General features: G+C 31.8%; 10 protein-coding genes and 2 non-coding genes across 12 annotated transcripts; 9 read left to right on the top strand and 3 right to left on the bottom strand.

The window, feature by feature from the left end:
- Window positions 1-27: 27 nt before the first annotated feature.
- NMD3 (ribosome-binding protein NMD3) lies at window positions 28-1,608 on the top strand (the record flags this gene model as incomplete). The annotated part of the gene is made up of 1 exon (XM_003686711.1): window positions 28-1,608. One exon carries the CDS (start codon window positions 28-30, stop codon window positions 1,606-1,608), a length of 1,581 nt encoding a protein of 526 aa, XP_003686759.1.
- Window positions 1,609-2,017: 409 nt separating this feature from the next.
- On the top strand, window positions 2,018-3,850 carry GCN5 (histone acetyltransferase GCN5; the record flags this gene model as incomplete). The annotated part of the gene is made up of 1 exon (XM_003686712.1): window positions 2,018-3,850. The coding sequence occupies one exon, from the start codon at window positions 2,018-2,020 to the stop codon at window positions 3,848-3,850; it is 1,833 nt and encodes a 610-aa protein (XP_003686760.1).
- Window positions 3,851-4,098: 248 nt separating this feature from the next.
- On the bottom strand, window positions 4,099-4,881 carry PUP2 (proteasome core particle subunit alpha 5; the record flags this gene model as incomplete). Its single annotated transcript, XM_003686713.1, has 1 exon — window positions 4,099-4,881. One exon carries the CDS (start codon window positions 4,879-4,881, stop codon window positions 4,099-4,101), a length of 783 nt encoding a protein of 260 aa, XP_003686761.1.
- An 856-nt stretch (window positions 4,882-5,737) lies between these two features.
- On the top strand, window positions 5,738-8,263 carry SPC97 (gamma-tubulin-complex subunit SPC97; the record flags this gene model as incomplete). Its single annotated transcript, XM_003686714.1, has 1 exon — window positions 5,738-8,263. The coding sequence occupies one exon, from the start codon at window positions 5,738-5,740 to the stop codon at window positions 8,261-8,263; it is 2,526 nt and encodes an 841-aa protein (XP_003686762.1).
- Window positions 8,264-9,886: 1,623 nt separating this feature from the next.
- TPHA0H01210 (phosphopyruvate hydratase ENO2) lies at window positions 9,887-11,200 on the top strand (the record flags this gene model as incomplete). Its single annotated transcript, XM_003686715.1, has 1 exon — window positions 9,887-11,200. One exon carries the CDS (start codon window positions 9,887-9,889, stop codon window positions 11,198-11,200), a length of 1,314 nt encoding a protein of 437 aa, XP_003686763.1.
- Window positions 11,201-11,725: 525 nt separating this feature from the next.
- Window positions 11,726-12,214, top strand: CTR2 (low-affinity Cu transporter; the record flags this gene model as incomplete). Its single annotated transcript, XM_003686716.1, has 1 exon — window positions 11,726-12,214. The coding sequence occupies one exon, from the start codon at window positions 11,726-11,728 to the stop codon at window positions 12,212-12,214; it is 489 nt and encodes a 162-aa protein (XP_003686764.1).
- Window positions 12,215-12,694: 480 nt separating this feature from the next.
- Window positions 12,695-14,065, top strand: FMO1 (N,N-dimethylaniline monooxygenase; the record flags this gene model as incomplete). Its single annotated transcript, XM_003686717.1, has 1 exon — window positions 12,695-14,065. One exon carries the CDS (start codon window positions 12,695-12,697, stop codon window positions 14,063-14,065), a length of 1,371 nt encoding a protein of 456 aa, XP_003686765.1.
- Window positions 14,066-14,991: 926 nt separating this feature from the next.
- On the top strand, window positions 14,992-17,625 carry STB5 (Stb5p; the record flags this gene model as incomplete). The annotated part of the gene is made up of 1 exon (XM_003686718.1): window positions 14,992-17,625. One exon carries the CDS (start codon window positions 14,992-14,994, stop codon window positions 17,623-17,625), a length of 2,634 nt encoding a protein of 877 aa, XP_003686766.1.
- A 931-nt stretch (window positions 17,626-18,556) lies between these two features.
- TPHA0Htrna7T lies at window positions 18,557-18,628 on the top strand. The gene has a single exon. It is a non-coding gene; the product is annotated as a tRNA-Thr (tRNA).
- Window positions 18,629-18,874: 246 nt separating this feature from the next.
- Window positions 18,875-20,584, top strand: TPHA0H01250 (uncharacterized protein; the record flags this gene model as incomplete). The annotated part of the gene is made up of 1 exon (XM_003686719.1): window positions 18,875-20,584. The coding sequence occupies one exon, from the start codon at window positions 18,875-18,877 to the stop codon at window positions 20,582-20,584; it is 1,710 nt and encodes a 569-aa protein (XP_003686767.1).
- A 161-nt stretch (window positions 20,585-20,745) lies between these two features.
- RAD2 (ssDNA endodeoxyribonuclease RAD2) lies at window positions 20,746-23,901 on the bottom strand (the record flags this gene model as incomplete). Its single annotated transcript, XM_003686720.1, has 1 exon — window positions 20,746-23,901. The coding sequence occupies one exon, from the start codon at window positions 23,899-23,901 to the stop codon at window positions 20,746-20,748; it is 3,156 nt and encodes a 1,051-aa protein (XP_003686768.1).
- A 299-nt stretch (window positions 23,902-24,200) lies between these two features.
- Window positions 24,201-24,273, bottom strand: TPHA0Htrna10V. Its single transcript has one exon. It is a non-coding gene; the product is annotated as a tRNA-Val (tRNA).
- Between the last annotated feature and the right edge of the window lie 305 nt (window positions 24,274-24,578).

Raw genomic sequence — 24,578 nt, forward strand, 5'->3', positions numbered from 1 at the left:
AAAAAGTAAATCTAACAAGAGGCAAAAATGAATTACACTCCAATGGATGAAAGTCAGTTGCAACACCAGCACCAGAACCAAGTTGCTACTGTGTTATGTTGTAACTGTGGTACCCCAATAGATGGGTCTCAAGGTTTGGTTATGTGTTACGACTGTATCAAGCTGACTGTTGATATTACAGAAGGTATTCCAAGAGAAGCTAATGTTTCTTTCTGTAGAAATTGTGAAAGATTCTTGCAACCACCAGGACAATGGATTAGAGCTGAATTAGAATCAAGAGAACTATTGGCTTTATGTCTGCGTCGTTTGAAAGGTTTGAATAAAGTTAGATTAGTTGATGCATCATTTATTTGGACCGAACCCCATTCTAGACGTATTAGAGTCAAGTTAACCGTCCAAGGTGAAGCTATGGCTAATACTATTATTCAACAAACTTTTGAAGTCGAATATATTGTTGTTGCTATGCAATGTGCTGACTGTGCTAGATCATACACGACTAACACCTGGAGAGCTACTGTCCAAATCAGACAAAAAGTTGCTCACAAAAGAACTTTCTTATACTTAGAACAATTGATTTTGAAACATAATGCCCATATTGATACAATTTCTATTACTGAAACAAAGGATGGTCTTGATTTCTTCTATTCACAAAAAAATCATGCAGCTAAGATGATCGATTTTTTAAACTCCGTTGTTCCAATTAAATGTAAGAAATCTGAAGAATTAATATCTCAAGATGTACATACCGGTTCTTCTACATATAAATTCTCGTTCTCTGTTGAAATTGTACCAGTATGTAGAGATGACTTAGTTGTTTTACCAAAGAAGTTAGCTAAGTCTTTAGGTGACATTTCTCAATTTGTTTTATGTTCAAAGATTTCCAATTCTGTTCAATTCTTGGACCCAACCACTTTACAAACAGCTGATCTATCTGCTAATGTTTACTGGAGGACTCCATTCAATACATTAGCAGATGCATCTCAACTGGTTGAATTCATTGTTTTAGATGTGGAACCAATTGGTGTAACTAAAGGTAAAAAAGTTTTGGCTGATATAACTGTTGCAAGAGCTACTGACTTAGGTGTAAATGATCTAACGTATTATACAAGATCTCATTTAGGTGCTATTTGTCATGCAGGTGATACAGTTATGGGTTACTATGTCGCAAACTCTAATTACAATTCTGACCTATTTGAAACTTTGAAATTTGAATATGTTCCTGATGTTGTATTAGTTAAGAAACTATACCAAAGAAAGAGTAGAAAGAATAGAAACTGGAAGTTGAAGAGAATGGCCAAGGAACATAAGGATATCGAAGCCTCTCAAGATTACAGTTCAAGAGCACAAAAACAAGATATTGAACGTGCTGAAAGAGATTACGAATTGTTCTTACAAGAATTAGAAGAAGATCAAGAATTAAGACAAACCATTAATCTGTATAAGAGTCAAAAACAAGAACAAGAAGAACATGAAATGGAAGAAGAAGAAGATGCTGATGCTCCAGCTATAGACATCGATGAATTGTTAGATGAATTAGATGAAATGACATTAGATGATAACCAAGGTGACGAAGGCATGGCAACTAAGGCAAACATGGAAAGCATGTGATAATACAAATAAATCACTAATACACTTAACATCATATTTTATATACACCTCTATATTTATCCTAATATTCATAGGTTCTTAAATAATTTCAATGTAAACTAAAACACTTTCAGCAAATGTATACAGTCATTAACATAGTAAACTCGTTATCTAATACAGATATCAGCATTCTTAGATTCATAGTAAACTTAGTATCACTTGTCACGACGGAAGTTTCAATTTTTTAAATTTGATCTTACACTATGTAAATAAAAGTGAAATAAGAAGAACCATAAGTGAATATCGACTATATAATATTGAATACTTATAATTTATTTTACATTCGTAAATGTTAAAGGTATGTATGTATACAAGAAGAACATATTTGTGTCAATTATTTAATTGAGATAATAGAGGTATATATATCGATATGGTTGGAAGACGTAGGGGAAGAAGAAATACTGCTAAAGGTTCACCATTAAAAAAAGCGAAAATTGAAAAAGAACCTGAAGTAAAGGAAAATATTCAAGATGAAAAAGAAGATACTTTGAAAACGATTATAAATGAAAAAGAAAAGTCAGATGAAAAGGTAATTGCAGATAAAGATGAAGATGCACATAGCAAGAGCGATCAGGTTACGGAAGAAGTTGGTAAAGAAGATCGTGTATCAGAAAATAAGCAAACGAATAATAACAAAGATGAGCATGTGATTCCGCAGATGGAGGAAAAGAGTAACTATATTGAAACCAAGGTAGATGGAAACGAGAAAGATGGGGTTGCAGATGAGGAACCAAAAGGACCAAAAGGACCAGAGGAGTTAGAGGAGTTAGAAGAGCCAGAAGAGCCAGAAGAGCCAGAAGAGCCAGAAAAACCAGAAAAACCAGAAAAGACCATTGAGGATAAGACTGGAGAGACTACAGGAAGTAAAACCAGAGATGAAAGCAATAAAAACTCAATAGATCTTAAGGAAGAAAATAGAGAAATAAACGAGAGTGCCGGTCTAGAACCCGCTAACGATATTGATGATGCTACTGTGGATCATAAATCAGTAGAAGTGAGTGAAATTGATAATGGTCTTGTGAAAATTGAATCAATTGAAAATGTAGAAAATGTTGAAACAATGCCTACAATTAATTTAGAGAGTGAAACAGAAAAAGGAGTTACCACATTTATGTTTGATGGAGTGAAATATACGTTTAAAGAGAGAGTTAGTGTTTTAGAGGAAAAAGAAAATAAAATTGAATTCAGAGTAGTCAACTGTGATAATTCTAAAGAAAGTATGATGATTTTAACCGGTTTAAAAAATATCTTTCAAAAACAATTGCCAAAAATGCCTAAAGAATATATTGCAAGGTTAGTTTATGATAGAAGCCATGTTTCAATTGCTGTTGTCAGACATCCACTAACCGTCGTAGGTGGAATCACATTCCGTCCATTTGAAGCAAAAGAATTTGCTGAAATTGTTTTTTGTGCCATTAGTTCAACTGAGCAAGTTCGTGGTTATGGTGCACATTTAATGAACCATTTAAAAGATTATGTACGAAATTCATCTCCTATAAAACACTTCTTAACATATGCCGATAACTATGCTATTGGTTACTTTAAAAAACAAGGTTTCACCAAAGAAATTACTTTAGATAAAAAAATATGGATGGGTTACATTAAGGATTATGAAGGTGGTACTCTAATGCAATGTTCCATGCTTCCACGTATACGGTATCTTGATGCTCCAAAGATATTATTATTGCAAGAGGCTGCTTTAATGAGAAAGATTAGGACAATTTCCCAATCACATATCATCAGAGCTGGCTTGGATCATTTTAAAGACTTAAAAAATATTACCCCAATTGATCCAATGACAATTCCAGGGTTAAAAGAGGCTGGATGGACGACTGAAATGGACGAATTAGCTCAAAGACCAAAACGTGGTCCACATTATGCTGCTATGCAAAATATATTGACAGAATTACAAAATCATGCTGCTGCATGGCCATTTCTACAACCAGTTAATAAAGAAGAAGTTCCTGATTACTATGAATTTATAAAAGAGCCTATGGACTTGAGCACCATGGAGGTTAAACTTGAAAATAATAGATATGAAAAGATGGAAAATTATATATATGATGCTAGACTTATTTTTGAGAATTGTCGTAAGTATAATGGTGATAATACTTCGTACTTTAAGTATGCGAATAGGTTAGAGAAGTTTTTCAACTCAAAGGTTAAAGATTATCCTGAATATTCACAACTGGTTGACAACTAAACTAAGCATTAGCATAACGGTCGGTATCATTATCTGAGTAAATATTACTCAAAGATCTTCGATCAACTTATAGATTAACTGTTGATATATTTATATATATTGAAGTTGTAATAATAATAACATGAAAAGTTGACTTATTTTTTTATTATTTATTCATTGATACTCAATTATGACGTATATATGTATGTATAATTTATGAATTATTTTATGTAAAGATGTAATTGAATTGATCTAATCTTTCAAATAAATTAAGACATTTCAACATCATGTTGTTCTGGGTTTTCTTCGGCTTCCTTTTCCTTAACTTGTTTGACCAATTCAGCTGTTCTTTCATTTGTATATATTTTAAAACCTTCATCTTTTGTTATACTGCTTAACTGGGTATTATTTTCATCTAGTTTTTCTTCCATTACTTGTTTTAATACTTTTAATACCAGCAGTTCTGCTTCTTTTAGAGTTAAAGAAGAATGCCATTCATTTTGCAATTCAGATTGTGCACCTTCTGAACCAGCTCCGATCGCTTTAGCATTGTAACGGTAGAAAGTTCCTGATGGTTCTGCATGATATAATTGATAACCTTCATCCTTGTCATAACCCGCTATCAACAATGCAACACCAAAAGGTCTTGACATTAGTCTTTCTTCACCTGAAGCACCTTCACCGAACCTTAGAGCCAAGTCACAAACAGACTGAGTTAAAGATTCAACATTAATATCTTCATCGTAGTATAAATTATGAGTTACTGCAGAGGTACGAGCGTGTTCAATCATAGATCTAGCATCTGCAGTCAAACCACTCATTGCACAACCAATATGACGATCAATCTCCAGTATCTTTTCGATCGAATCTGATTCCAACAATGGGGAAGTAGCTCTTTTCTCAACACCTAATACAACACCCTCTTTTGTGGCAATACCAATAGCTGTTGAACCTAACTTAATGGCCTCTAAAGAGTATTCAACCTGAAAAAGTCTCCCTTCTGGTGAAAAAGTACTGACACCTCTATCATATTCACTTCTCGTTAAAAACATGTTTCAATTATTATTATTTTTATTATTATATTATTATTATTTTTATAATTATTATTATTATTATTATTATTAATATTATTATTATCCAACGATATTTACCTTTATAACAAACGAAAAAGAATGATCTTCAAATAAAATGTATCAAAAAAGGTATGCTAAGTTCTCACTCCAATTTTTACCACCTCAAAAAAGTTCAATTTGTATTTTATTACTTTTAATAAACTCGCACACTATCTTCCCGTTCAATCTAGATCAATTGTTTACAGATCTGATAGCTTAAGAGTAATTAATAAACTTATCTATTTTTGATTCAAGTCATTTATATAAATATCTGTATGTTAAGATTATTTTTTGCCACCGCCTTTAAAAGTTCCAATTTTCTGTTTTCAAGTTTTAGAATATATTTCGTCGGAAATGATAAAATATAAAGATCACGTGCAACCGATCCCTTTTTTTTGGAAACAAAAAACAAAATGTCGGTATTGGAGGATTCGAACGCGGGAAGTCGCGGAAAATACTGTTTTTTTTAGAGAATATTTTTTTAAAAAACATGATCAGAGATACTTATTAAATAATAAACAAATATATGAGAATAAACATTGTTTACTAGACAGTGGAGATGAGATGTTCTTGCTTTAACTTTAATTTATCAAGTATTCAAATTGAAATGCTTAATTTACAGCTTGTATTGTACTCGATATTAGATATATTTATATGTTTAAACATATAAATACAGAAAAAAGGAAGACAGTAAACAAAATAAAATTTGTTGTTGATTGCAGGCAATTGTAAATATTTAACCGCCAATTCGTCCATATCAATATCAAATATAATATAACCAAGTAGCCGAGTAGCCATGGAGATTAAAGATGTTGAGGATAACGTTAAACTACTTGAGAGTATAAATGATTTAGATCTAAGTGGTGATTTCTTAGACCCACCTTTTCTAGGTAGACAAGTTAATTATCAACCTTTATCTAATACAGATTCTAAGATTAAAACATATCCACTGAATTTGTTATCTGATCCCAAACAAAGCAGGATACAAGAATCACTGGTTGTGCATGATTTATTAAATATTATACTGGGTTTAGAAGGTGCATATATTCGTTATAATAATGCCTACAGTCCATATTCTGATAATACAATTCCAGAATTTAAAATTGCAAAAATGATGGATTCTTCATTGAAGTCAATATGTCATAGAATCATTAAATTAGGTCAATTATACATCATACTTACCAAACTTAGTGAAAAATGGTCTGACTTAAAATATGGGAAAACATTACAAAGGTTAAGTTTTGAGATAAGACATTTTTTACATGAAACATATTTAAAATTCGTAGTAGACACATTAGAAAATGAATATAAAAATAATCCAACGTTTACAATTAGAGATTTCGAACAGTTGACAAATGCTCATGATATTTCCAAAAAAATGAGATTGTTGTATGATATTTGTTCGAAAATACAAAAAGAAATGGAAGAAAGACAAGCAATGGATCATATGCAAGAAGACTTTAATAATTTTATGAATGATCTTAAGGAACAAAGTCAATTCAAAAACGGTATGATTTTAGTGACTGATACTTCATTACAAAGCATAGCAAAAGGTGGAATAATATTGAAGATTTTGAAAAATCTAATACAGGAAAACTTAGGCGATAGAGTTAGTATTGAATTCTTGAAAACTATTTTAAATAGCGTCGCAATTGATTATTATAAAATGTTAAACAGTTGGTTAATACAAGGGGAATTAGAGGACCCATATGAAGAGTTTATGATAATGGATACAATGAAAAATGAAGATACTATTAGTTCAACGCTGAAGTTTGGCGATAGAGTATGGGATACCCAGTATATTATACGTAAAGATGGGCTTTTGGATGAATTCAGTTTAAGCGATGGTTCAGATAGATTATTCAAAGTTCTAATGACTGGTAAGCTTCTGAATGTAGTCAAGATGAGTTATAATATAGTACAATTGCCAATAGATGAAACCGAGCCAATAGAGACGCCAACATTTGTTGATCTAATGGAAAGTACAAATCTAGATATTTATATTGATAAGTGGTACAAAAGAGCAAATAAGATGTGCTTGGACATGTATTTAGAAAACTATGATCTAATACACTTCATTAGGCTTTTACAAAAACATTATTTTGGTTATCAAAACGGTAACCATTTGCATAAATTCTTATCAAAGAACATGTTTGATTTGACCCGATATTATTCTTCTAAAAACCATGAACATTTAGAACTTAGGTTCCAAGGGAATTTAGAAGCGGAGAAACTAAGTAGACAGGATGAAGATGACATTGTGCTGAAGTTATTGAATTTACAATTAGATACGCAGTCATTTGAAAAAGTTGTTTCACAATATATTAACGAATCTAATTTTGTAAATAGTTCTGAAAGTGCATTTGGAAATAACAATATGAAAAAAGATAGTATATTTGAAGCAAGTAACTTCCAAACTTTGAGAGAAATGTTAGTAGAGGATGTTGAGAGTGATAAATTGACTGAGAAATCTATCAAGAGTACCATTCACTACATTCAACATGAAGTAATTATACCGTTCCCATTAAATGTGATAGTTACGAGAACCAGCATGGTACAGTTTCAAATAATCTCAAGATATACATATCTTTTACAATATTATAGTAAATTATTGGATGACACATGGTATGAAATTAACAAAAATTTAATTTGGAGATACAATGGATTTTCAATGGAAATCAAACGAAATATAATACAAAAATGTAGGATTACACATAACAAGATGAATAAATTTGTTAAAGTGATCCTTGAATATTACAGTCAAAATGTAATTGAAGCAGAAATGACAAATTTTATTAACTTTAGTAATTTAAATGGTACGAATATAATTGATTGGCAATTAAATCTTCAAGAATGTTTAACAAATATTATGACCAATTGTTGTCTATCACAAATGTTTCAAATGCAATTACAAATTTTTGAAATAATTTACAAATTCTGTAAGTTTATTACATCAATGAGAAGAACATTATGTAAAATTGATCCAATTTTATTTGATCGATACTTATCACATAAAAATGAATCAGACTACAATGATATTAAAGAACATGATGAAACAAAATCTTACATTTTCAATGAAGAAGAAGCCATCTCTAAGATTATACCTGAACTATTATATTATACAAATGGAATGTCAAATAGTTTTGAACAACATAGAGCTGCATTTATGGAAGGATTGAATCATTATTATCATAGAAATAGAACAGCAACCAAGTCAGCTAAAAATATTAACCCATCATTTTTCAACAGTAGTAATACTACTACGACAACAACCAATAGTAATTACAATACAGAAAGATTAATCAATGCATTAGGTCAATAATATAAACTAGTATACGCATCAACATAATTTTAATAACAAATAAGCATTATATACCTTCCGCTCTCTCTGAAAAAACAAAAATACAAGAGAGACAGCATACAGTCACGTGAACACTAAAAATATCTTAAAAATCTTAAACGTCTTAAGAGTGTTACCCTTTTCTCAATATACAATGAAACAACGTCCTTCATAAAACGAACGGAACGTGTTTTGACAACACAGAACAGGAAAAAGTGCGTGTACTTGCGTACCAGAGACATGCACACACGCAGACACGCACATACAGAGCATACAAACGACATAGAAAACATCTTCCATCTTCTAATCAGACTTCCACTAAATATTTAAACATAACAGGAATCCCAAATGAATCCATAATAAGCCAAGAAATGAAAATATCGCAGCAACCACAGCGAGACTCTCAAGGTTTCGAAAAGTCTAACAATCACACAATTAGTGGAAGCCGACCCTGAAAAAACCTCCAATGTTCACACACTAACATACACCGCACAATTGACAAAAACAAAAAAGAAAGAAAAATAAGATTCCAGCAAGAAACAGAAACACCCACCACCGCCACCACTACTGTCAGCCACCATAATCACCATTTTTCACTCAACAACACGGAAAATACCTTAATAAACCATAGTTAACTCGCTTATTCTTATCGTATTGCTCGAAACCGAACTTGTCACTGCACATTCCACATCGTTCAATTCAATATATTCAATTTCTTAACAGTGTGTATGCATGTATGCATTGTAAGATTTGACCAAGTAGTTTTTTTTAAATTGCTTTACTCGCGACATAGACGCTTAATTATGCTTACTGTTACACAAGCAGTTAGTTATACCTTCAACAGTACTAGAGAAATAGAGGGATGGGCTTCAACCAGAGAGGTTCTGGCAATAGCACTACAAATACTGGTGTTTAATAGTTGTTACACAGAGTATAGGCTTCGATTTATTTCCCTCTTTTTCATTTTATTATTTTATTTATTTTAATTAATGGCTGTTCTAAATTGTTCTCCATACCTCTTTACATCTTCCACTATGAGGATGAGGTATGTGTGAGTTTATGAGTGTGTGAGTGAAATTTTCTACTCTTTTAACTAACAACAACATGTAAATTCAACTGTTAATGACCAACTGAACTACTCTATATTGTAAGTTTTAAAGGATTGAGTTAAAATTCTCTCTTAAGTTGATTCTAAATTTGAAGAGGGCTAACTAGCTCATAGCATCTCAATTGAACTAAAGAGTAAGCAGGTAAGTAAGGTGTGCATGCAAGAGTTTTTATGTTGCTTTTGTTTTGAATTTCCTCTTCCTTTCTCTTTGTTATAGTACAACAAGAACAACAACTGCAACATCACTTTCCACACTAAATAATTTTATGAAATTATAAATTTTGAGGAATTTGAAGATTTTTTAAAACATATATAAACACTTATGAATTGTTGTTATATAGTATCCTTTTCAACTTGTTAATTGTCATCTTCCATTAAATCTTCTTCTTCCATTATGTTCTTTTTTCTTGTAAGTTTTTCTACTTCCTTATTTCTTATTTCAATTTAAAAACACCAAGGATATTTTTATCTAAACAAGCAAACTAACAACAATCAAAATGGCTATTTCTAAAGTTTTTGGTAGATACGTCTACGACTCCCGTGGTAACCCAACTGTCGAAGTTGAATTAACCACCGAAAAGGGTGTTTTCAGAGCTATTGTCCCATCTGGTGCTTCCACTGGTATTCACGAAGCTCTAGAAATGAGAGATGAAGACAAATCCAAATGGATGGGTAAGGGTGTTTTAAACGCTGTTAACAACGTCAACAACGTCATTGCTCCAGCTTTAATCAAGGCTAACTTAGATGTCACCAACCAACAAGCCGTTGATGACTTCTTATTATCCTTAGACGGTACTCCAAACAAATCTAAGTTAGGTGCTAACGCTATCTTAGGTGTTTCTTTAGCTGCTGCCAGAGCCGCCGCCGCCCAAAAGAACGTCCCATTATACCAACACATTGCTGACATTTCTTCCGCTAAGACCTCTCCATTCGTCTTACCAGTTCCATTCTTAAACGTCTTGAACGGTGGTTCCCACGCTGGTGGTGCTTTAGCTTTACAAGAATTCATGATTGCTCCAACTGGTGCTTCTTCTTTCTCTGAAGCTCTAAGAATGGGTTCTGAAGTTTACCACAACTTAAAGTCTCTAACCAAGAAGAGATACGGTTCCTCCGCCGGTAACGTCGGTGACGAAGGTGGTGTTGCTCCAGATATTCAAACTGCTGAAGAAGCTTTAGACTTGATTGTTGATGCTATCAAGGCTGCTGGTCACGATGGTAAGATCAAGATCGGTTTAGACTGTGCCTCTTCTGAATTCTTCAAAGACGGTAAGTACGACTTAGACTTCAAGAACCCAGAATCTGACAAATCTAAGTGGTTATCTGGTCCACAATTAGCTGACTTATATCACTCTTTAATGAAGAAATACCCAATTATCTCCATTGAAGATCCATTTGCCGAAGATGACTGGGAAGCTTGGAGCCATTTCTTCAAGACCGCTGGTATCCAAATTGTTGCTGATGACTTAACTGTCACCAACCCAGCTAGAATTGCCACTGCCATCGAAAAGAAGGCTGCTGATGCTTTATTATTAAAGGTTAACCAAATCGGTACCTTATCTGAATCCATCAAGGCTGCTAACGACTCCTTCGCTGCCGGTTGGGGTGTCATGGTTTCCCACAGATCTGGTGAAACTGAAGATGTCTTCATTGCTGATTTAGTTGTTGGTTTAAGAACTGGTCAAATTAAGACTGGTGCTCCAGCTAGATCCGAAAGATTAGCTAAGTTGAACCAAATCTTAAGAATTGAAGAAGAATTAGGTGACAAGGCTGTCTTCGCCGGTGCTAAATTCCACCACGGTGACAAAATCTAAACAGTTTAATATATCAAAATATTTCATGACTTTTATTTAATATATTTACATATTTAGCTAGTTTACTTTTTAACGCTCATTAACGAATCTTATAAGGTTTAATAATAGATATTGTTTTTCTAAGCTTAAATTCTTAATAATTATTGTATATGTTTAACTTATCTGTTTAGCAAAGTGATCATTATATCTGGGTGTATATATTTATCATAGGGACAGCATAATCACAATCATTGTTTTATAACAGCTATAACACATGGTTAATCTTTATCATACTTACAGTCGTAAAAAACTGAAATTTAAAAAAATTGAGGGAACTAATCCTTTTCCTGCAAACTTCACTATCTTAGTTTATAACTGTTTAAATGCTTGCATTGAAGTAGATTTAATATTGATTTATACACACAAATACATTCATTATAAATATTTAGTCAATTTTCAGATTAGGGATTAAAGTTAATGTATTGACTATAAATGCAACTTTCTAATCGAACATCGCACATCATTTAATTATATCAACAAAACATTATGGACCATTCATCACATTTGATTAGCAATGTACCTGATCATTCCAATCATGATCATATGGATATGGGCGATGAAACCTGTTCGATGAATATGATATTTACATGGGACTATAAAAACGTTTGTGTTGTATTCAAATGGTGGCATATTAGAACTACACTTGATTTGGTTTTAAGTATTTTGGCTATTGCATTTCTATGCTACGTTTATGAGTTTTTGAAACAGTTCATACATAAGAAACAATTATATTACAATTCTACGTTGAATTTAAATGTGAACAATACAGGCTCCAAATTAGAAAAACGAATTAAACTAATGAATAGCTGTTACTATGGTTTACAAGTTACCTTTTCTTTCATGATCATGTTGATTTTTATGACCTACAATGGATGGTTAATGTTGGCTATCCTCTTTGGAACAATATGGGGAAATTATTCATGGGGTTTTTTATTAAATGGCTCGACTTCCGACAATAGTCTGGCATGTCACTAAAAATCTTGTTTTACCCTAAAACGTTTTTAATTGATCATATTCAATACATCAATGAATATGCAAAACATGTTTTAATAGAGTAAATAGGGTGATCTAATGAATATTTAACTGAGATTATACAAAATGTCCTTGATATCATGTCAAAAAATCTCATTCGAGATCTCCCATAGTTAATCAATTCCTGATAGCAGTCTATCATACTTATTTCATCAATATCAATTTTAATTCAATAGCTATCACATCTATTACCATTGAGGTTTTGACTCTTGCTATTTTATTATAACATGCAGAAAAGAGAGCAAATGTTTAGCATTTTGGAGTGTTGCAATTAATTAACTTTTTTATTACATATTTAAGGAAAAATAAATAACTCAATTACACTTATATAAAAGAAATGAACAATTCAATAAATATTAAGATTATTAGGAACAAAAATCATTCAATAATAATTGTCCATTGATCTTACAAAGGAACAACTAAATGACATACATCAATAATACCAAAAAGTTAGCAATCATTGGCGCTGGACCAGGTGGCCTAGCAACGGCAAGGGTGTTCTTGCGTAATTGTCCTCAATATCGTATTGATTTATTTGAAAAACAATCTTCAATTGGTGGTGTCTGGAATTATGATGATAATAATAAGGACGGTAAGGTTATGTACGATCACTTAGAGACTAATATTTGCAAACAGTTGATGCAGTTTAGCGATTTCCCGTTCCCTGAAGATGTCTCCACTTTCCCTAAGAGAAAAGATGTTCTACATTACTTAAAAAGTTACTACGAAAAGTTTCTTAAAAACAAGGATAATCTAGTTATGCATTTAGAAACAAAGGTTGAGAATATTGAAAAGGTTGAAACAGAATCAAAGTGGAGAATTACTACCATAAATTTATCTAATAAGGAAACAAAGACTGAATTGTACGATTATGTAATTGTATCGAATGGTCACTATGAGTATTGTAATTTTCCAACTAATATACTTGGTATGAAAGAAAGTTTAGAAGAGAAGATGGTATTTCATTCGAAAGATTTTCAAAATTGCCAATTTGCCAAAGATAAAACAGTTGTTGTAATCGGAAATGGTAGCTCAGGCCAGGATATTGTCGTCCAATTAGCTACTGTCGCTAAGAAAGTCTATAATAGTGTAAATGAATTGAGCAAAAATGATATGATTCACGATCTATTATGGGAAATGGGTTGCGTAGAATTTGTTCCTAAAATAGTGGAATGCGATGCTAAGACCCACACAGTATCATTACTAGATGGAAGGGTTATAAATGATATTGATTATATCATTTGTGCTACCGGTTACAAGTATAATTTCCCATTCATGGAGAAAAGATTAAAGAATATTCTATTGACAAATAATCCAAATGGCGATATTGCTTCTGATAGTGGATCTGGTAGAGTTTATAACTTATGGGAACAGATATTATACACCAACGACCATTCGATTGGATTTATCTTACTATCACAAATGATTATTCCTTTCCCACTAGCAGAATTACAAGCTGCGGTATTATCTCAAGTTTTCGAAAATAAAATTCATATCCCACATACATTTAAACCTGATAATAATAGTGAAAGTTATCATTCCTTTCCAGAGCTCACGGATATTGAATATTATAGGCATTTACAAAAATTACTAGACGACACAAATTACGATCCAACCAGTAATTTCAAACCAGTGAAGTGGGACACATATCACAGAGAATTGAGATCAACAAGCAAAGACAACAAAACTGAGAGAAATAAAATGTTAATTAAACATGCAAAAATATTGAGAGAGAAGGGACTACCATATAAATTGATCCCAATTGAAGAAGATGAATTGGAGAAGTTGGCCTGATCGCCCCATATTTGTAATTAGTTAGAGTTTAGATACGAAAGAAATTATTTTATATGACTTTTAAAACGTTTTAAGATTTCTTGTCAAGTTATGCTACTGGAGGGGGGTACTGTATCAAATGTTACATCCATATTCACCGAGCTACCTATTTTATTCCACTAGATGAGTATTAGTTATATAGTACTCATATGTACACTTCTATAAAACATAGCATATGTCAATATGGAGATCCATTGTGCAGAGAGACGGAGACAAGAAGTAAGAAGACGTACCAAGTGGCATGAGCACAGCTATGCTGTAATCAATTAAGTTGCAATCGCTTTTGCTGTAAGCCGAATACCTGAAAACTTGAAGTACTCTCAATTGACGTCCAGAAGGTGTCAAGAAGACCATATTATATCAGGCGACGCTCTTACTTTTGCTCTCTCTTTTTATCATTGCTGACACTTCTTTTATCGATCTAAAGGTACTCTTTTATCGAACAGAACTTATGAATGCATTTCCATTCACATCGTTCTCTTCTCTCTCCAACGTTTCTTTTTCTTCCATTTCTTTTTTGTGCGGTTTCGATGTTTTTCTTTCTTCTTCATAATAAGTTTTATATCGAGTTTCGAGATCAAGAAACTGGTATAAAACTATTTCAGTGAATTTAGAAGTCATCAATATACTTAATTCAATGAATGTTATTCGAAGATTTTTGATGGTATGAATGCAGTACTTTAAGTAGTTCAAGATTTAATAGACGTATTCTTGACTTATTTATCATTGTTACTTTTTTTTAACTGAATACTTGGGTTGGATGCATTGATAAGAAGCCTATTCATATAAAAAAACCAGAGATAGTATTTTACTAATAAATAGAATCCAATAGGAACATACAGAATTTCCCCGAACTTTCACAAGATACAAAAGTAACTAGTTTAATTATGGATACCGGAACTTCCAATGATTCTAATAGTGGTTCTATGACATCTAATAAGGCCGACTTAATGGTAAACCAATCATCTACTATTACCCCAGATAACGAAATTGATGAAATTAAAAATATCAAGAATTTAGAAATGAAATCTGTAGAAAACTCAACGGATGACCACATTAATGATATTCCGATAGAGTCCCCGACGGATGTTATGAAATGTTATGAAAATATTGATTCGGATAATGCTGACTTAAAGGACACAATTTCATTTGGTGGGCAACAACTTCAATCGTATTCTTGTTCTAGATGTAGGAGATTGAAGAAAAAATGTTTGAGACAAATGCCAAAATGTTCAAATTGTGTTGCATCTCATTATGCTTGTGAATACATAGGAAGATTGCCAAGAAGATCTAAGAAAGAGCTAAAAGCTGCAATGCTGAGAGGTGAGTTTAATCCTAAGAAAAAGAAATTAACCATAACGAATGATAAAAAAGATCGGAAGATGATAAGGAAAAATGACAATATGACATTATCAAAAAATAATAGTTCATCTAATTTACAGTCCGATTCAACACCATTTTCGGATATGCATGCAAATCAACCAGCAAACAATATGAACAATCCAGAACATTCATATACGCCAAATTCAATGTCTGATAATATGCTTGATACAAGTATAAAGACTCTATCTGGCACAAATTTACAAAATCAAATGGAAGGTATATCTTCGTTGATATCTGCTTTAAATTCCGATTTTATTCCAAAAAATACAAGTTCTAGTAATACATTAATGACAGCAGCTGGAAATATAGAAAAAGGGTTATCAAATATTTTTTCAGTTGAAAATATGGATAATCTTAATAATGATAACTCCAATGTGAAAAATAACACTTTTCTCTACGCCAACAGTGGGAATACAATTTCAAAATTTTCAAAGGATAATCCAAATTTGCCATTAGATCAGTTATCTACCTTGCCAGTTCCATCTTTTACAAATTTAATATCGAATAATAATGATAATAATGGCTCAACTACGAAACTTACCAATCCCCTCGTTCTAAATTTTGGTACTCGAGCTGGAAGTGGTATAAGAAATCAACTATCAAATAATAAAATAAATAACAATAAAGCATACAATGAGAAAATTTCAACATTCAATGTTGAAATGATAGATTCAACACCAATTACAGATTCTGCTATTCAAGTAGAGACCATTTCATCTGTATTTCAAGGTGCAAAGGATACACCTTGGGTAACGGAAGATCACTCATTCAGAGCAGTTGATAGATCATTATATGATAGATTTATTGCTGCATATTTTAACCATAATCATAGAACTTTCCCGATGATAGATAAAATTGCCTTCTTAAACAGTGTTTCAACCATTAGAGATTTCACGCAAATGGATGGACAATATAGCGAAACATTTATATTTAAATTGAATATGATCATGGCTATCGGTTGTACGACTTTACACAGAGCAGGAATGCTATCAAAAGATCAAGAGTTATTAAGTGAACATTTTGCATACTTAGCAATGAAAAAATTTTCCGCAGTGGTAAAGTTACAAAACATTGACACAGTAATTTGTTTATTATTACTTGGGGTTTATTCGTTTTTTGAACCAAAAGGTGTTTCATCTTGGACCATAAGTGGTATTATTATGAGGTTAGTGATTGCGTTAGGGTTAAATAGATCATTGACACAGACCAAGTTAAGGCAAATGTCAGTTGCTGATGTTGAAATAAGGAATAGAATATTCTGGAGCGCATACTGTTATGAACGTTTAGTTTCTACGTCATTGGGTAAAATGTCTGCCATTTCAGATGATTCGATTAATGTACCTCCTCCTCGTGCTTTAATTCAAGAGGAAGAAAGTGACATCGAAGTAACATTAATGACAATTACTTTGCGTAGATTAAGTGGTCGTATATACAATAAAATACACTCAGTAGCTGCTGTTAAACACGATTATAGCCCTCAAGAAAAACTTCAACTAATTGCCGACTTAAGAAAAGAAATAGATGACACCTATACTGAACAACGTGCAAAAATTCAACAAAAGAAAACTGCGAATTATTCTATGGCTTACTTCAATAGCGAGATGATAGGAGATGATCACGACATGATATCATTTAACAGTTCGGATATTTGGCTGGCGATGAGATACAGTCAATTCCAAATCATGCTTTATAGACCATCTGCATTAATTCCTAAACCATCATTAGAATCCTTAACTATACTTGGCGAATTTTGTTTAAAAGCATTGAAGTTTACGTACATACTTTACAAGAAGAAGATGTTACCCCTTAATTGGATAACGTTATTCAGAGCACTCTCTATCTGTAATACCATGTTATATTGTTTATGCCAATGGAGCATAGATATTACTGAGAGTAAGAAGGAAATTCAACAATGTGTTGATATCTTACAACATTTTGGAGAAAAATGGGTGTTTGCTAAAAACTGCGCTGAGGTTTTCCAAAATATCAGCAATACAATAATTGATATCAGTTTAAGTAATGGCCAAGTTCCTAACATGGATAAATTAACTAGAGAATTATTTGGTGCAAGTGATGAATATAAGGATATTTTAGATGAAAATAATGTTGATATAGCATGGAATGACAGATTTCCATAATGAGTAAATTTACTAAGGCGTTATTATTATTCCGTCTTTGTCATTCCCTTTATGATTAGATCGAAAGTTTCTCTTAACATTGCATTTTTTAAATCCTAGTACTTGTACGCTGCATTATAATTAGATGATAGACTGTAGAAATATAAAGACTTAAGGTTTAGATGCAGCACATTCGGTTACCTAATATGGATATATATTATTTATTTGTAATGCTGTAAAATCAATAATGACTATGACCTTATAAAAGTTACTAAATGATAGCTTATACGTTATATCAGTTGCGCCATCTATATTATTTATCGAGCCCTGAAATATCATTCGAACTCTGTCAATTTCTGTTACTGTCAGGAATCTGAGATTTATAATAGAAATTTATAGTATATACGTTCCATTATTAGTAAAGACAAATTACAATCAGTAATGATAATAGAAGTTTTAGAACTTGGTCACATTTCTGATGTGAAATACTGCTCAATAGATGAATTCATTGCTTTAATATATTAAAATGTGGTTAAATTATATACTATATAATTAGATTAATCTCTCTGGTCTCTTGGGCCTGGATCAATGAATTGTTAACTATTGATTACCGGGGTTTATATATAGATCATATTTCAATCTACCGTTCTGTCCAACGAGATGACGTCGTCGAATTGAACACGTATGGCAGAGTGATGGTTCTACAGTACTATTTATGCATTAGAAATTCTGCTATTACATTCTCGTGAGGACTTATTGTTTCAGTTTTACAACAATAGTCTCGTATAGAGGTAATATCTGGTATCGTATAGTCACTTATACGACCAGTGTCATTTTCAACAAATACAACTATTGAGCAAGATTCCTCCTGATAGTCACTATAATAAAACGTATCACAATGACAGCATAATCAAGATAAATTAAACAAAAAACACTTGTACTATTAGTTATTGCCTCCTTAGCTTAGTGGTAGAGCGTTGCACTTGTAATGCAAAGGTCGCTAGTTCAATTCTGGCAGGTGGCAATTTTTTTTGGTAATTTTTCTTTCATTATCTTTTTTTTTTTGAATTCGGTGACACAAACTTAATACGGTCTCAAAATGTCAGAATCGCAAGAGATTGTGTTGATATATTAATCTAAAAATTGATATTAAATCTTTAGTTACATTTGTTGAACTTAATATGTACTACATAAAATAAATCCTATAAATTTTACTCTAAGTTATTCTAATAAAAAGTAGTTAGCAGGTATATCTTGAAAGATACCGTTGATGCCACAAATAAAAGTCATAAATAATGCCTATCATTCAAATCACAATAACATGAATTATAATAATTTTAAACCACAGTCCCCCCCTGACTTACCATATTCATATATTTCTCCGTTAACAGATGATTTAAATATTAAAGAAATTGCGAAAGGCAAAACTAAGCCATGGTATAATAAAAAACAATCTCATTTATTCAGAAAGGCATCGAATTTTGATATTGATAAAGATTCAACTTATTCTAAGGATAACCACTCTGCAAGAAATTTATTAGATGAAAATCCTCATAAAATGAATAAAAATTTCAGAAGACATATTTACCCAAAAAAAAATAATGAATTCCCATCTAATGAAATTGGAGAGGCGACATCATTGAATAATATTACAAACACAGATAGCAGTAGCAACGACACATTTATTAATGGTAATGTCACAAACAAGGAGACAAAACCAATATTTCCAAATATAAATAAAGATAAAAGTTATATAACAAGTGATCAGCCAGATAAAAAAAAATATCTTAAAAATATTGAGGGGAAATATACAACTTCATCGTTATCAGAAGACTTGTATTCTGTGATACCAAAAAATATTCAAAACTGGAAGAGACATGATATGAAACAAATTAAAAAGATATTAGCAGACCTAAAGAAAAATAAAGAGAAAGTCGTGAAAACATTAACGAAGCTAACCGTAGAATTTTCAAAATGGGAAGAAACCTTAGACACTTTGGATCCTGATGTTTCAGAACTTACAAGAGAATTTAAATTTCTTTTCCATGATGAAATGATGTCTGAACGCCTTTTAACTAACAGTTACAACACAATGGAAATAGCATTTACTAATGTAATGAATAGAGAAAGTGAATATAATAATTTTGCAAAACAAATAACCGAAGCAAATAAGAACCTACAAAAGATTATAAATAAAGAAGGTTATAATTCTGAAGAATATATTTTTGAAAAAGAAAAGAGAGAATCTATGAATAATTCTTTACTTGTAAAGAGAAATCATTACCAAGAATCTATATTATGCAATATGCGTAAAAATTTAATGGATCATACTCAGATTAAATTGAATTGTTTCTCAAAGTCCAAAGAAATCGGAACAGAAATTTTAATGAATTCATTAATTAAACTAAAAAATTCTGAAACAGATAATTATCATAATTTATTAAAACAGATAAAAAATAATTATAGTGCCAACAATGAAAGTAAAAACAATGATAACCTCGAGATATTTTTAAACAAACTAGAAGTTAAAGTATCGAAAGATTATAAAGACACAGATGCATCAAATAATGAAAATAAAAAAGCATTCCAAGATGAATATTATTTGGCGAATCTATCTTACAATGATAGTCGTTTGAAAACATTAGAACAAAGTCCGATTACTGGGAATAAATTTTTAAGAGGAGGCTTCAATAATAGAGAAAGTAACGAAAATGGAACTACGCCAACGAAAAATCCGAATAAAGATGTTATCATAAGCAAAAAAAAAAGTATTGAAGATCCTGTTGGAAATAGTAAAAATATTGTTGTAAAAAATGAAATACTTGCTTCTTCAAATGAGAACTTAGAATCATTTATTGATGGTTTTTCAAATTTAAGAGATAAAGAAAATGCCAGTGGTATTTTGTTTAATATCGGAGACGATCAGAATAAGGTTGACTTAGAAGATGAAAGCGAAGTTGAGAACAATAAATGGGCTTGACATTTATAGATCTATATTATTTTTTTAATTTTAAACAAAACGCTAATCACATAAATATTATTAAAATCCAATTTTTAGAAACTAAGTATCCCAACGAATTTTTACATCATGTATTACAAATGAGGCTAATTAGCAAAAGTAACATATTATTCCATAATAATTTATTTAAAGTTTCCTTTTTTTAATTTATTGGTAGCTGTCAAGACTCTCTTTCCCATGTTTAACATCTTCTCTGTGCTGATTAATTCGGTAGGGAAGAAGTCTGTTAACCGTTTTTGCTTCGGTTTCCTTTTCCTTTTATTAATATCCTTTATTAATGGAATCAATACTTCATCTGATTTTTCTTGGGTCCAACGAACCTCTTTTAACATAAAAGTCCGTAGCATATCAAGATCTGGCACGCCCCAGGTAAAATTTGTTTTATCACTATCTACTTCGGGGTATAAATATGCATTCCGAACTGCAGCACTTGGAAAATTAGAGTCTAATATAATTTCATTCTTTACAAGCTTTTTTCTTAAATCCTTTTGAAATTTACTTTCGGTCTTTTGGTTATTTTTATCAAATTGACCATCCATATACCAATCCCTAAAGTTTTCCAATGATCCAAACTCCGCAATAATTTCAATTCCTGATACTGGACCTATTCCTTTTATGCCAGAGGTATAGTCACTTCCTAAAAGTAACGCTAAATCGATCAAATTACTTCTTTCTAAACCAAGCTGTACAGTCAGTTTATCCTGATCATAAAATTCAACGTAATTTTTTTCATGAAACATATTCTTATATACTTTGGAACCTCCAAATAGGAAGACATCACTATCATCAGTTATAATACCATCAACTAATTTTAGTTTCAAGAGTTCTGCACATTGAGCTTCTGCTTCCATTGGAGCAACAATGTAAGGTATTCCAAATCTGGTTAGTAACTCTTGAACAGATTTTATCATATCTTGAGTTACTTCATCAGAATCTCTTTTACTCTTTACTTGTTGTTCAAACAAATCATCTTCCATAAAAGTTTTACTTACATCTGTTTCGTTTAAATTTGTTTTGAATTCATTAAATTCTTGCCCTTCTTTTATTATATTTTCTACTATATCGTTCTGTTCATCTTCGGAAAAATCATACTCAAATACAGCTGGGATCTTGTTACTAATTTTATTTGAATCCTGATGAGAAGATGCAATTTGGCTTTCATTATCTGATTCAGAGGACTCTGAAACACAATTGATTTTAGTTGAAAAATCATCTTGAGCATCGACAGTAACACTATCTTTATCTGTATTGTTATTTCCTTTTTCCTTACTAGAAATTATGATGATATCGTCATCATCGTTATTATTAGGATTTTTAATTGGAGTTTGAGAATCAACTATATGGTCGTTTAAAAATTCGTCAGCCGCTACTCCGGAATAAAGGACATAACCATCTCCTTTTGAATTTTTATTAGCGGTATCTTTACGGTTTGTTTTATCATGTACGAACTCAGTAGACGAGTAGGGATTGACTGGCATGTCCGATTTTTCTTGAAACCATACTGGAGTTTCCACTACCTCCTTTGCAGATTTCTCAGTAGAATCATCTTTGTTGATTTCTTTATTTTCATTGATTGTTACTTTACTATTATTAAAAAACATCGAATTAGTTGGATTTACTTGATCGAATCCTGGAATGCGGCTCATAATATAATCTAACTTCCTTTCGGTAGTAGGTTCTGGTAAAATATATTCTGTCTGCTCTATTTTATTAGACTGTACTGAAGTGCTTGCAATCTGATTTAAGTTCGAGGGTTTTAAAAAATCATTATTTTTTAGAGCTGTTCCCCTAGTCGATAGTGTGGCTCTATCACGTCCTTGGTTTGCTTTGGTAATAAAAGCGGGTGACGTTATTTTTTTTTTAATAGTTTCCATCATCTCTATTTCTTTTATCTGTTGGTTAAAATCATCATCATCTTCTTCACTGTTCTCATTATATCCTTTATTACCTGCAATATACTTGAAAGATTCTTCCTCACTATCTGACGATATTTGATAAACTTTAGGTAACTTGGAAATAGAAGGTTTTTTAACTGGCGATAATTTTATATTATGCTTTGCATCTAAAAATGCACGACTGCCGACATTATTAGCAGGCTTATTAAACTGAGATAATTTTGCCGCTTTTAATGAGAAATCTTCTATTTTATTATCTTTCACGACTTTTGTATCCACTTCTTCCCATTCAAAATCATCTTCATCATCTTCAATAGTTGCCATATGGTCTCCTGGAAATGTATTTGTTTTCTTGGGTATTTCTTTGTCTTTCTTGATTGAAAAGTCATCTTGGTTAGAATATAAGTCTTCTTCTGAGATCAATTCTAATGGCTTATCTGAACGAAGCCCCTCTACATCTTGTAAACCCAAGGCCCAGCCTTGATCTGTTTTTGATAATGAGTACTCCTTATTCAATTGACCAGCAATTCTGGTTCTTAGTTTTTCATCGTTAAACTTAGAAGCACCCCCATCAGGAGCATCAGTAGTAGCTAATAATTTTTGGGTAAAAAAATTTCTTCTTCTGACCATATCAATTTGAAATTTGGAAAACTGCATACTTGTTGGGAAAATATTTTCTAACTGCTCTTTTGTATAACCTAATCTCAATCTGGACTTTAAACGTAGATTAGTCAAAATCATGTACTGGGTAGCCACAGGCAGTTCTTCGAATTCTTTGGAAGCAGGGTTAATAGTCTCTAAATCAACACCACCGAAACCATCTTCAATAGAATTTAAGATGTCGTCATATTTTTCAGTTGAAAGAATTCTAGTGTCATCTTTATCAACCTTAAAACCAGCGATATCTGGAAGGTCCCATTCGTCATGAGGTTTAAATGACATTGAGGAAAAGTTTGTCATTCGATCAAAGTTATCCTCTAGTGTGCTTAGCTTATTACTATCTCCATTTTTGGAATGTTTGTCCTCATGTAACTGTTTTTGCAATTGGATAGCAAGTAGTTTCCTTGCAGTCAAAACCGCATTTTCTCTTTGCCCTTGTCGTCTTTCTTTTCTTTGTCTGATAGTCTCCCTTTTCAATACAGGCACTCCACCATCAAATACAAACACTGGTTTTACACCAAAATAAAGAAGTTTACATATTCTTCTGAAAAAGCCTACTATATGTGCATTATTAACAGAATTGCCTTCATTATCTCTAACAGCCTTCAAAAATTGGTATATCCAAATAGAAGCATCCACCGCCATTACCTTATCTTCTAGTGACTCTAATCTTACTGGTTTTGCGGTTGGACCGACAATGTCCCAAAAAGAATGAACACCCATGGTAATTATATTAGTTCTTTAGTAATCGCAAAATATATGATTTTGAACAAAACTAAAAGAACTATTGATATAATACACCATAATATCAAAGTTCAGATAAATTTTATACGTAATTTATGTAATTTTTCTTATTCACTGTATGTTTATATTCCAAAAATATTATTTGTAATGTTTGACTTTTCCTAATACTGAATTTGTAACCGATGATCTTTATATATATTGTCTTCATGAAGAATGAATGTGGTCTATAATATTTCAAAGAAAGTTAATTATACGTGTTTTGAAAAAACAAAATCAAATGCTCTAACTGAGGATTGAACTCAGGACCTTTACCGTGTGAAGGTAACGTGATAACCACTACACTATTAAAGCATTCTATAATACGTTTGGTAATACTATTGGGATATTATTGATTAATATAAACTGGGTCTTGCACGAGTGCCAGTGTAACTTGTCGTTATTAATAGTGTTGGAAATGAGACTGGTCGTATAAGTGACTATACGATACCAGATATTACCTCTTTAGGAGATTATTGTTGCAAACCTGAAACAATAGTGCCTGCAAGAATGTAATAGCAGAATTCCTAATGCATAAATAGTACTGTCAGAATTATTGTAGTGTATGTGACTGAACTAAGAGTTTATGACACTTTGAGTCCAGAACTAATAGATCACTT

This window comes from Tetrapisispora phaffii, chromosome 8 (genome assembly GCF_000236905.1).
Source record: "Tetrapisispora phaffii CBS 4417 chromosome 8, complete genome".
Lineage (NCBI taxonomy): Eukaryota > Fungi > Ascomycota > Saccharomycetes > Saccharomycetales > Saccharomycetaceae > Tetrapisispora > Tetrapisispora phaffii.